At 46.8% G+C, this 12,193-nt stretch overlaps 1 protein-coding gene across 1 annotated transcript in view; it reads right to left on the reverse strand.

The window, feature by feature from the left end:
- Window positions 1–395: 395 nt before the first annotated feature.
- VDR (vitamin D (1,25- dihydroxyvitamin D3) receptor) overlaps window positions 396–12,193 on the reverse strand; it is a 43,421-nt gene continuing 31,623 nt past the window's right edge. Inside the window, exons 7-9 of the mRNA XM_006865335.1 lie at window positions 2,249–2,400; window positions 1,943–2,059; window positions 396–655 (exon numbers count right to left, since the gene is read on the reverse strand). Coding sequence (XP_006865397.1) covers window positions 396–655; window positions 1,943–2,059; window positions 2,249–2,400 — 529 coding nt within the window. The remainder of the gene's footprint in view (window positions 656–1,942; window positions 2,060–2,248; window positions 2,401–12,193) is intronic.

The raw sequence follows: 12,193 nt of genomic DNA on the forward strand, positions 1-12,193 counted from the left end.
ATTTGGGTCCCTGAGGAATGGGTGTATTTCTCCTGCCTGTCTGCTCCCTTGACACCAGCCAGCAGCCACTTCCAGAGTGGTGGGGGCATCCCCAGGCAGGGCCCTGACTTTCGACCTCTGCCCTCTGCCCCCACTTGAGTTTTTTTTTTTTTTTTGCAAATAGACAGCAACTCCTTATAACTGAGGTCTGTGGGGATGAGGGGTAGCCTAGGGCCTGCAGGAAAGGGGGCCTGGTGTTGAAGTTGGGCAGGAGAGAGTGTGAGCTGGGCAGGGAAAGGGGGTAAGGGAAGAGGGGCTGAACTCTAGGAGGGGCAGGAAGGGCTGCTGAGCAGGTAGCCCTTGGCACACAGCCCTTGAGGGGCGGCCCCACCCTGCGCCTCTGCAGGCTACCCTAGTCAGGAGATCTCATTGCCAAACACCTCAAGCAGGAGAGGTGTGAGCTTCATGCTGCACTCCGGCTGCAGGGAGAGGCAGCGGTACTGCTTGGAGTGCTCCTCATTGAGGCTGCGCAGATCGGCCAGCTTCTGGATCATCTTGGCGTAGAGGAGGTGGCTTCCAGGAGGCGGGTGGCGGCAGCGGATGTAGGTCTGCAGCGTGTTGGACAGGCGGTCCTGGATGGCCTCAATGAGCGCAGCATCCTGCACCCCCGGGCGGTCTGGGGGAACAGAGTAGGAGGCTCAGAGGAGCTGACTTGGGGACTCGCTGCCCACTCTCTGCACCTTCACTCCTGTCCCCCTGTCCCCAGATACCCAACCTCAGCGGCCACGATGTACTGCTGCTTACTTATGAGACCACTGCCCTGCCCAAAGCCGCTCAGTGACGTCCCACTCCTGAATGCAGTGGTCCTGGTCCCACCTCTGCCTGGCCGCTCTCCTATTATTATGCCCAGTCGTCCGGCAGCACCTCCCTTCTGCACATGCTCTCAGGCTGCCAGGCATCATGCTTTGCCTAGAACTCAGCTCTCTGAACTTTGCCTGATTCTTCAGGACCCTTCAAGATAGTTATTAGGAGTTGATTTGCACTCATAGCGAAGACCCCATGTTAGAGTGGAATGGCCCCAAAGGGTTTCTAAGGCTGGAATCTTTATGGGAGCAGGTCCCCAGGTCTTCCTCCAGCAGTGCTGTTGGATGCATTTGAACCTCCATTCTTTGGATTAGCAACTGAATACTTAATCATTGTGCTCCAGGGAGCATCTTACAAGGCCTTCCCCACAGTGGGCCATTCCTGACCACCCTCACTCCAGGCCCCAGGCTGCATTTTCTCTAGTCTACCCTGCGATGGTACCATGCACTTCATTACTTTTAGAAATCTCATTACATTAGGAATTATTTGTTATAACTAGTAATTATTTGTGAATATCTCCTCCTAAACTTCATGGGGAGCCCTGATGTGACCACAGGTTGGCATCCCCATGCAGAGGCCACTCACTTGTCCTCCACCCTGACCACAGTCCAGTCTGAGGTATGACTGTCAACTTTGGACCTCACCACTAATATAATGCCCTCTGGAGCTTTGCTTTCTCTCTCTCTCTTCCTATGCCAAACAGGCAAAGAGGTCAAGGGTCACAGGACTCTGCCTTCAGAATCAGTCAGCATCGTCGACCAAGTACCACTAGGACTTTGTAACCTGGCCCTCCAAGGGAAACTCAAATGTCAGGCGAGTTCTAGCCAATTCACACAACAGCAAAGATTAAGTACTGGAAACCCCGGACTGTCGGTGGCCTGACAGGTGGGATTCAGCGCAAATACTATGCAGTGAGGGTCCCTGCACCATGCACATGCCACAGGGGCTGTGCAAACTCAGTCCAATAGGCCTTTTCCTGGTCTGCCTCTCCTTTTACTCACTTCTCCTTCTAGAGTGCCCTGCTGGCCCTCAGCAGTGCTGCATTCTTCCCATACCCTACTCCCCAGGCCCCCAAGTTCCTCAGAGCAAAGCAACATACCTGGGGAGACAATGCAGATGGCCATGAGCAAGACATGTTCCTCCTCGTGCAAGTTCAACTTCTTGAGTCCCAACTGGAACTTGATGAGGGGCTCAATCAACTCCAGGCTATGTCCAGCTATGAGAGAGAGTGGTCAGGTGCTGTAGGCAGCACAGAAGAGCCACCTAGCCTGCCCCATTCCACCCCCAACCCTGACCAGGATCAACACTCCCTGCTCTCCCTCCCATGTGCCTGATGGAGGCCTATGAGCCCAGGAGCGGTGGAGCCAGCGTGTGAACACTTGGGGGGAGCAGAGACAAGATGTACCTTTGACTACATCGTTAACATGGTACTTGTAGTCCTGGCTGCCGCAGGTCCAGGACATGTCGTCCATGGTGAAGGACTGATTGGAGCGCAACATGATGACCTCAATGGCGCTCGACTTCAGAAGCACGATCTGGTCCTCAGAGGTGAGGTCTCTGCCAAGGAGGACTGGGAAGGTTACTCTTCAAAATCCTCAAGTCATGCAAGTCAGTTTAGTGTTTTGGCAGGAATTTACATTTCAGGTGACCAATAGGTGCCCTGGGTCCTCCATTGGAAAGGAAGGGGAACAAGTCAAGACTATAGTCATGCATCAAAGTGAGATGTGAAATAGCCCAACAATGGAGGCAAGGAAACCCCAGTGACTTTTCATGGTCTCAGAGGCCTAAACAGTTAGAGGTAGGGAAAAGAAGATAGAAGCTAAGGAAGTCCCTGGTATTATGTCACAATTTTGATGGTCTGCAAATAGCATGGCCCGAGTCATCTTCAATGACCCCTGCTCTTGCAAAGCGCTTTCTTTCTCGTCTTGCTCTGGTCGCTGCTAGCTCAACTCTGTCTCCAGGACATTCCTTGAGCCTCTGACTTCCTTTCCACTCTCATCAGAACTGACCTGGTAGCAGTCTGGGAATCTCTCTCTCTTTTTAAAATATTTTATTGTGAATTGTGTGATAGTTTACATGGGAGAACATTAGTTTTACGTTCATCCTATAGTATATCATTTCATTGCTATGGTTACAATCCCCTCCATGCATCATCAACCGTCCAAAGGATATATACTACAAGCATGCCCCCCAGGTCATCAACACACAGCCCCTCTCCCTCTCTGTGTCTAAAGTCCCCAGCTACTCCATCTCTCTACGTCATCGTCTCTGCCTCCATCTCTGGCATCACTGCTTCTCTGGGTAGGGCCCCACTCTCCGCTCTTCTCCTTTGATGGTCCCAGGGACCTCTGCTCTTACGCTGAAAAGTTAATCACTCCCTTCCTTGCTAAAAAAGTCTACCTTTACAATTCCAACCCTCACAAGCAGTCCTGATAACAATTATTCACTATTGTACCACAAGAGATCCATTCGGATTTCATTTCATCAGCCCTGCCTAGACAGATTGGATACTACTCAGTGGAGATTCTACCTTCCTCCATACCCTCTGAATCTAGCTTCCCTCTTGAAAGCTTGTAAGCCAGTCACTTCTTGCCTTTGTAGCCCCCCCATTTTGGGTAGCCAATGTCCAAGTTGTCTGGGAACCTTTTGACTGGAATCTGGAACTCGGTTCTCCCAGGTCTCTCATTACTTTCTTACTGCTGCCAGAGGGCAATGCCATTCCTGTTGGGAAATCCTCATTGGCACTCCATCACCCCAGGATCAAGTCTGTACTCCATAACTCCACTACAAACTGTCTTTCTCACTGAAATTCCCCAACTCTCCATCCCAGCACCATTGGGCTGCTTCAAGTTCAGATGCAGCGTATTCTCACACAAACGTGCCTGTGCGTGGGAGAGCGCCAGCCCAGACACCCTTCCCATAATACTCTAGCTCTCCTTCCTGTGCCCCCACCCAGTGTAGTCTCCACTGGAGTCCCACTCCCAGCTTCCCTCAGCAGAATTAGAGTCATTCTACTGTGATCCACTGTGCTTTTCTTTTGCCTTTTCTTCTTTAGCTGTGTTTTTTTTATGCTTGCCCCTGACTCTTAGCTGCAAGCTCTCTGAGGGTCATTGTTGCTGTTAGCTGCCATCATGTCAGCCCTTGACTCATGGTGACACCATGCATATCCAGTTTACAAGAGGCTACCTGGTCCTACACCATCTCCAAGATCGGTTGCAGATTGAACCGTTGTTATCCATAGGTATTTTGTTGGTTGATTGCCAAGCCTTACTTCCTGATTCATCTTGGTCTGGAAACTCAGCATCACAGCAACACACTAGCTTTCACTGACAGATGAGTGCTTTGGCCAGGAACTGAACCCATGATCTTCTGCATGAAAGGCAAGGTTTCTACTGCTGAGCCACTACTGCCCACATCAAGGGTCATCACCACTACTTAATTACCTTAGCACTGCCCACAAACTCATCACTGAGCTTTGAGCACAAAGAGAATATCAATAAAGATGTGTTGATGGAGTCATGAGGCCAATGACTAGTTCCATTATTGTGAGTCATGAACTGGGCTTGTCTGAACACAGGCGAGGAGAAAGCAAAGTCCACAGATCAAGCTGCTTCTGTTTTTCCCTCCTGATCTCCTTCCATTTCTTTCTGGGTCTCCCTAGACAGACTGTCATCCTCTCTGTGGCTGCACTTAGTCATGTAAAAATGGTGGAAAGTGGATGTTAACTTATGAGAGTTCTATATCAACAGGTGGCAGGCGATAGGGAATGAAGACTTGCTTGATCAAGATGGCCAACAAAGGATCTGCCCTGAAAAAAGAAACCTCACAAAATACTAGAGTTGGAAGGAGACGACATGATCCAATTCCTTCTTCTGCAGCCTCTGGAATTCTTTAAGTGTTAGGACGCTCACGGCTTTTCAGTGCAACCATGAGGTTGTTCGTTCCTGAGGTTAAAAGCTTCCTCTTTCTATGGAGCTACAATTCATACAATAGATGATACATTCCATTCACTGCATGTATGAACATAAAAGCAGACTTTCCCATTAATCATGGACATCTGTCTAACCATCTGAAAAAGCTACCCGGCCCTCCTCTAGCTGCTTTACAGGATGTTGCTGTTGTCAGCTGGTGTCAAGTCAGTCCCCGCCTCCTGGAGACTCCATGCTCCCTGGTGCTGTGGCAGCGCCATGATCAGCTACACATTTTTATTAGGTGATTATTTGAAAGTAGATCACCAGACCTTTCTTCCTGGTCTGTCTGAGTTTGAAAACTCCACTGAAACCTATTCAGCATCATAGAAGCACCAACAGACAGCTGTGGCTGTGCGTGAGGAGCACTGGCCAGTAACTGAACCCAGCTCTCCAGTATGTTGTTATTGTTGTTAAGCGTCATCAAGTCGGTTCTGACTCAGAGCAACCCTGCGTAAGGTTTCTGAGGAGCATCTTGGTGGGTTTGAACTGGAAGGCAATAAATCTACCACTAAATAGTAAGTCCCAGTAACGTGGACCCCTGGTGTGGCACTGTAGGATAAGCACTGGACTGCTAAACACTAGGTAGATGGTTCAAACTCACCAGCTGCTCCTCAGAAAACCTATACAGGGTTGCTATGAGTTGGAAGTGACTTGATGGCATTTACCAACAACAGCATGGGAGGGAGCACTGAGGGCAGAGTGTCTAAAACACTCAGTTGTGAACTGAAAGTTGGTGATTTGATCCACCAGGCATTCTATGGGGCAAAGTCGTGGCAGTCTGTTCCATACTGATTTCCAGCTTTGAAAAGCCTACGGAGCATTTCTACTCTGCCCTATGGGGTAGCTAGGAGCAGAATAAACTCAAGAGCAGTAGGATTGGGCTTTTTTGGTCAACATGTCTAGACAGCTCACCATCCTTGTCACTTTCCCCTAAAAGCTCAATAGACATTAAAAACAAATAAAAACCATCATAACTCATGTTTTGATTTAAACTCATTATACACATAAAACATGTTAATTGTTAAATTTTTGGAAAATACTATATATATATATATATATAGTATTATATATATATATATATATATATTAGTTGTTGTTGTTAAGTGCTGTCGTGTCAGTTCTGACTCATAACGCCCCTGTATAGGGTTTCTGAGGAGCAGATGGTAAGCTTGAATTGCTGACCTTGCAGTTCACACCAGGACTCTATGTTATGTTATAAATTACAACTGAACCTTTTTTTCTGCCTTAAACATGTAATATCCAAGCAAATACAAGTTGCTCGCAACCACAGTCAACATTCTGGGGTATTTGCATAGTTGGTAAAGTGGAGAACTAGCGAAAATGAGGAAGCTTTCCAATGAGACGGCCTGTCACGGTGGCTGCAACAATTGTGAGGCTGGTGCAGAACCAGGAGGCCCTTCACTTGGTTATGCATAGGATTTCTATGAGTCTGAATCTACCTGACGGCACCTAACAACAACATTTTTCTTTGCAAAGATCTTTTTTCTTTACATCAATACGCTTGTACTAATTTTTCATCCCACTTGCAACATGACCAAACATTTTTTGGCCCAGGTCTTAGGGCATTACATAATGTTTCTTCATAATATCATGTCGATATACTATAATTTGTTTAGTGCCTCCCATTTGCCTTTTTTGGGGGGTGGGGAGCATTTTGCTTGTTTTAAACTTTTGCTACTCTAAACAGTTCTGTGCAGAACATCTTATATTGCTCACGCAAAATAGATGACCAGAAGCAAACGCATACCCCATTGGTGCTTTCCCCAGAAGAAATTTCAGTGGGATCACTACTTATTATCTCTAATAAAGCAAACTAAAATGACCCCACATTACCCACTACAGCCAAGGAAAACAGGGACTTTCTCAGTGCAGTTCACAGCCAGAACTGAGGATGGTGGTGGGCAGCAGGTAGAGGTGGGGACACTGATGAGACCTGGCTCCTACTACAACAGATACCAACTCCAGCTCCCTGCCTATTCCTTGGACCTGGGGACATTTATAACCTGTTTAGCCTTCACACCTGGGGCCACTTCTGAGCACCTGCAGTGCTCCCCAAGCTCCTCTGTTGTAGTGTTCCCACGGTACCTCCAGCAGGTCTCTGGTGGCACTCTTATCTCTTCCCAGCAATAGTTTGTTTACATGTCTGCATCTTCCATCAGACACTGAATCCCTGGAGGTGAGACACTGCGTACTAGTCTAGTCCACTTGTACTCTGACCAGTTTATGTAAGAAAGTTGTTTGTTGGATAGATGAATGTAAGAAAGCTGTTTGTTGGATAGATGAATGTAAGAAAGTTGTTTGCTGGGTAGATGAATGGATGGAGGAGGAGAACTGGGCAGAGGCTGAGGGAAGCGTTGCCATCCCCAGACCACTGGCTCAGGGAATAGAAGTAGCAGTGATGTTGCAGGAATTCTGCCAACACAGTTGGGCTGCAGCTCATTTGCCCTGGTTCTTCATCCACCACCCTTGCAAGTGAAGTCTGGGGGTCCTTGGTTCTTGGATCCAAGGCTACTCCTGGTCATTAAGCTGCCACTGCTGACACCACCTTCTCCATGCAGTTCTTTTGCTGGTGGATAAGGAAGGAGGTTTGTGGGGCACAAGCTGAGAGGCGGAGGAAAGAGAGACAGAGGGAGGGAGCAGGGCCACACCACAGTCCAGGAGATCCCACCCTGCTTTGGTCCCTTGCCTGCATCTGAGTCCCATCCTACTCCCCCCCACAACTCACCCACACAAAAGTCTCATCCTGCCTTCCCCACACCCTCCGCCCCCCTGCCTCCAGGCAGCAAGATCAAAGCCAGTAGGGACTTAGCCATTGTTCTTCCATTTCTTGTAAAAACAGAACCCCTGAGCATGGAAACCTGTAGAACCAGGGAGCTATTGGCCTGGCCCTGCCTGTGCCCACTGGAGCTTGTGGCTGGGGCCTCAAGCCAGGCTCAGCATCACTGAGAGTGAGGTGATGCCCTTGCCCCATTTCTATGGGAAAACACTCCACTCTGGACTTCTCAAATCATGCTGAAGAGAGAGAAGCCAACCCAAGACTATGCATGATGAATTTTACTGACCTAGCATCAATAGCTAGACATCTCCAGTAACTGTGTCTAGGTAACTCTATGGCCACACTGCAAGGTTCCACTGGAGAACTCTGGGAAAAGGAGGCTTGGGAGGAAAGGGAGAGGAGAGACTTCAGCTCAGCCATGGGGAGAGAAATTGAGGGAGTGTAGGAGTCCTGGTGTGGCACTGTGGGTTAATGCGCTGGATTGCAAAGTCGGTTTGAACTGCAAGGTTGGCAGTTCAAGCTCACCAGCCGCTTCTTGGAAACCCTATACAGGGTCTCTATGGGTCAGAACCAACTCAACAGTACTTAACAACAATATCAAGTACTACTTGAGTCAGTGCATTTGAGGGGAGGTCCACCAGGGGCATCCCAGAGTGGCACAAAGAGTTGAGTGCTTGGATGCTAACTGAAAGACTGGGGTTTAAGACTACTCAGGTCTGGTGATGTAAATCCAACAAATACTCTAACATGCACAAGGTTCCCATGAATTGGTTTAAGGGATAGGGGCCAAGGGCATGAAAGAAAAGTGGGGTCTTGGGTTTCTTAGTAGAGAGGGCAGCATTGGAGTAATTTGGTTAAGTGAGTAACTTTCTTTCTAGAACAGTCTTCTCATATACTCAATCCTAGCCACTACATGGGCTCACCAAACCTTAGCATCAGAAAGGGCCTTGGGATCATCTTTTTCAACTCACCACTAGTTCAGGATGTCACCCAACAACAACAACAACAACAACAATAACTAGCTCAGGGAAGGCAGAACCCTGAGTAGATGAGAACTGCCTTCAGAATTAAACTACAAACTGGTTACTACAGTATAAACATCAGCACCTCTACCCAAAGCAAGCTTCTGGAGTACATGGAGTTTGCAAACAGTAGTCTAAAAAGTGGGGGAGGTTGATGGAACCTGTGCTGAGCAGAATATGTTGTCAGTTCCAGAGAAAGGCTCTGAAGGGTAAATCCCAGGCTGAGCACAATGCTGGCCTCAGACTCTCGGTTCCTGTTCCTGTCTCACTACCAGAAAGCACCCCTCCTTTTTCTGCGATCAAAATGTGCAACTCAGTGACAATGTCTTAGCGTCGTTTGATGTTTTTCTTTTCTGCACAGTTGTCACCTTAATTTCAGAGGAAGAGCATTGGCCAGTTCCTGGTATTTGGGTTGGTCTGAGGAACACAATACAGGTAGTGTCCATTTACTATGTATTGGACTTAACTATGAAGCACATTTACAACTGCCTTTTTTTTTTGTACCTCTTACTGTTAGGAATATGTACTACATACACTTTGCACTATGTTAATTTGTTGATACTATCATTCTCAGATATTCACTTGCAAATGCTCAATATAATGATTTATAGGATTTATAGTTTAAAACACTGCCTTACAGCAGGCTATGGCCTGGTCTCCAATGAGTTAAGTATCGAGAGGCATCATGGATAGGAGGTTGGACAAAGTTCAATTCAAATGGCATGGCATTCAAACTGCACATGTGCTCAATACCCATTATGACTCCTAACTTCAATATTAAGGCACTAATGCTAAATTCATTGTAGACAAGGCCTACAGTGTGTTTTAAGTCAGCATTTCATACCATAAGAAGCATCAGTTCTTCATTTGAAATAAGGCATTTATGTCAGAACCGACTTCCAACAGAGTTGTTGGAACAGAACCCCATCATAAAATCGGGGACTACCTGTAAAGATGGGGCTTTCTGCTCCCGTAAAGATTTACAGCCTTGGAAACCCTGTACAGGGTTGCTATGAGTCGGAACCGACTCGACGGCACTTAACAACAACAACAACCTGTAACAGAGAAACAACTGAAGCAGGATAGAAACGAACTGAGAAGTGACAGGTTTAGCTCTGTGAATTGCCATCATCTAACTGGACTCCTGTTGTAGCTCTGTGGGTTAATGCGCTGAACTGCAAGGTTGGTTTGAATCATAAGGTCGGCAGTTCAAGCTCAGCAGACACTCCTTGGAAACCCTATACAGGGTCACGATGGGTTGGAACCAACTTGACGGCATTTAAGAATGACAGTTGGAAATTAAGGTCTCTGGGTGATGCAACCAGTTTGCCATAAACTGCTAACCTAAAAGGTTGGTGTTTCGAAGCTATCTGGTGGCTCTGTGGAAGAAAGACCTGGAAGCTGCCTCCATAAAGACATAAAGACTGCAACCAAGACAGCCGTGTGGAGCTCGGTTCTACTCTGGAATGTACAGGGCCACCATGGACTCCATAGTCAAGAGTTTGTTGTTTTGCTTTAGCTGAAAATGGATTTAGACAGTAATTGATACTATGCACATCATTATGGAAACAATAAAGCATTTGTTATTAACTATACCACAGACTGGACTTGTAAATGAATTCATAACAGAGGATCTCCATGTCAGTAGAACTTTTAACACCTATCTATTTTGGCAAAAAAAAAAAAAAAGTCTAAGTATGGTTGGGAAATGAACTTTTGCCTTGTCTATATATGCCAGTAAACCTGTCTCTTCGAGAATTCTCATATTATTCACAAGCTTATGTGCTCAACCCTTTCTCCTCTCTATCACTTCATTCTGGTCTCAATATTGGATTGTTGGAATTGTTGTTAGGTGCTGTCGAGTTGGTTCCAATTCATAGTGACCCCAGGTATAGCAGAACGAAGTTGCCCACTCCTGTTCCATTTCCACAAACTACCATTGTTGTAGCCCCTTTGTCAACCCATATTGTTTAGGGTCTTCCTCTTTTTCACGGACCCTCCACTTTAGCAAGCATGATGTCCTTCTCCAGAGGCTAGTCCCTCCTGGCAACATGTCCAAAGAACGTGAGACACAGTCTCACCATTCTCTCTTTTTTTTTCATGGAAAAGTCTATTATCTTTTTTTTTTTAATGTTTTATTGTGAATTATGTGATAGTTTACATGGAAGAATCACTGTCATGGTTACAATCCCCTCCATGCATCATCAACCAACCAAAGGGTATACCCTGCAAGCCTGCCCCAGCACAAAGCCCCTCTCCCTCTCTGGGTCTAAAATCCCCAGCTGCTCCATCTCTCCATGTCATCATCTCTGCCTCCATCTCAGGCCTCACTGCTTCTCTGGGTAGGGTCCTGCTCTCCGCTCTTCTCCCTTGATGGTCCCAGGGACTTCCACTCCTAGACTGCAAAGTCAATCACGCCCGTCCTTTTGCTACAAAATGTCTACCTTTACATTGCCAACCCTCACAATCAGTCCTGATAACAATTATTCACTATTGTACCAAAAGAGACCTATCCGCATTTCCTTTCATCAGCCCCACCTAGACAGATTGAATACTACTTAGTGGAGATTCTACCTTCCTCCAGGCCCTCTGGATCTAGGTTCCCTCTTGAAACCTTGTAAGCCAGTCACTTCTTGCCTTTGTAGCTGCCCCCCGCCCCCATTTTGGGTAGCCAATGTCCAAGTTGCCCATCCCTGTCTACTCTGTGTATCATGAGGATGGGAATGATCCTCACTGTAAAGATTTGTTCCCTCTTTTGAGCTACTGCATCCATAGGTGTAGGTCAAGTTCATCAAATTGTATCAGATTACTCTTTTTTTCCTCTTCTTTCTTCTTCTAGTTGAACTCTGATTATCCAGTCATTGAAGCCAGGTCAAGTGGGTATTATCTGCAAGTGTGGGTGTTCTTGTGCATATGCCCTCTCTTCTTATCAGCTGGACGCTTCACTTTCCACTCTAGTCCTCTGTGGCTTTGTCACTGACTCTGGGCTGAAGAGTCCCCAGGTCTTGCCACACTGCTGGCCAACCAGGTCTTCACCTGGGTTCAGAGGAGTCTATTAAATGTTGTAACAGTTCTCTCTTCTAAGGAACATTCTGGCTGTACTTCTTTCAAGACTGATTTGTTTATGATCTATTCACTATTCCTTGCTAACACCATAATACAAATGCACCCATTTTTCCTTGGTCTTCCTTCACTGGCCAACTTTTGCATGAATAAGAGACAATTGAAAATACCATGGCTTGAGTTGGATGCACCTTAGTCCTCAAAGTGATACCTTTGTGTGGGTTATTATTATTATTAACCACCTTAAAGAGGTCTTTTGCAGCAGATTTTCCCAATTCAATATGTCTCAATAGTGGGTATTGGAGGGTGGGGTTAATGAAGGTTTAATCTAAAAGGATAGTAAAGGATTAGACTCAAGTCTGCTAGAGTGGACACAGCATGAACTAGGAGTTCAAGACCTGATTCTGCCACTTTGGCTGTAACACCAGAAAACCCTCTGAACACCCCCTTGGCTTTTGTTTGGTCAACCAGAAAATACTGAGGGTGGGCTGGCTGCA

The sequence above is a fragment of the Chrysochloris asiatica genome, unplaced genomic scaffold, assembly GCF_000296735.1.
Source record: "Chrysochloris asiatica unplaced genomic scaffold, ChrAsi1.0 scaffold00077, whole genome shotgun sequence".
NCBI lineage: Eukaryota > Metazoa > Chordata > Mammalia > Afrosoricida > Chrysochloridae > Chrysochloris > Chrysochloris asiatica.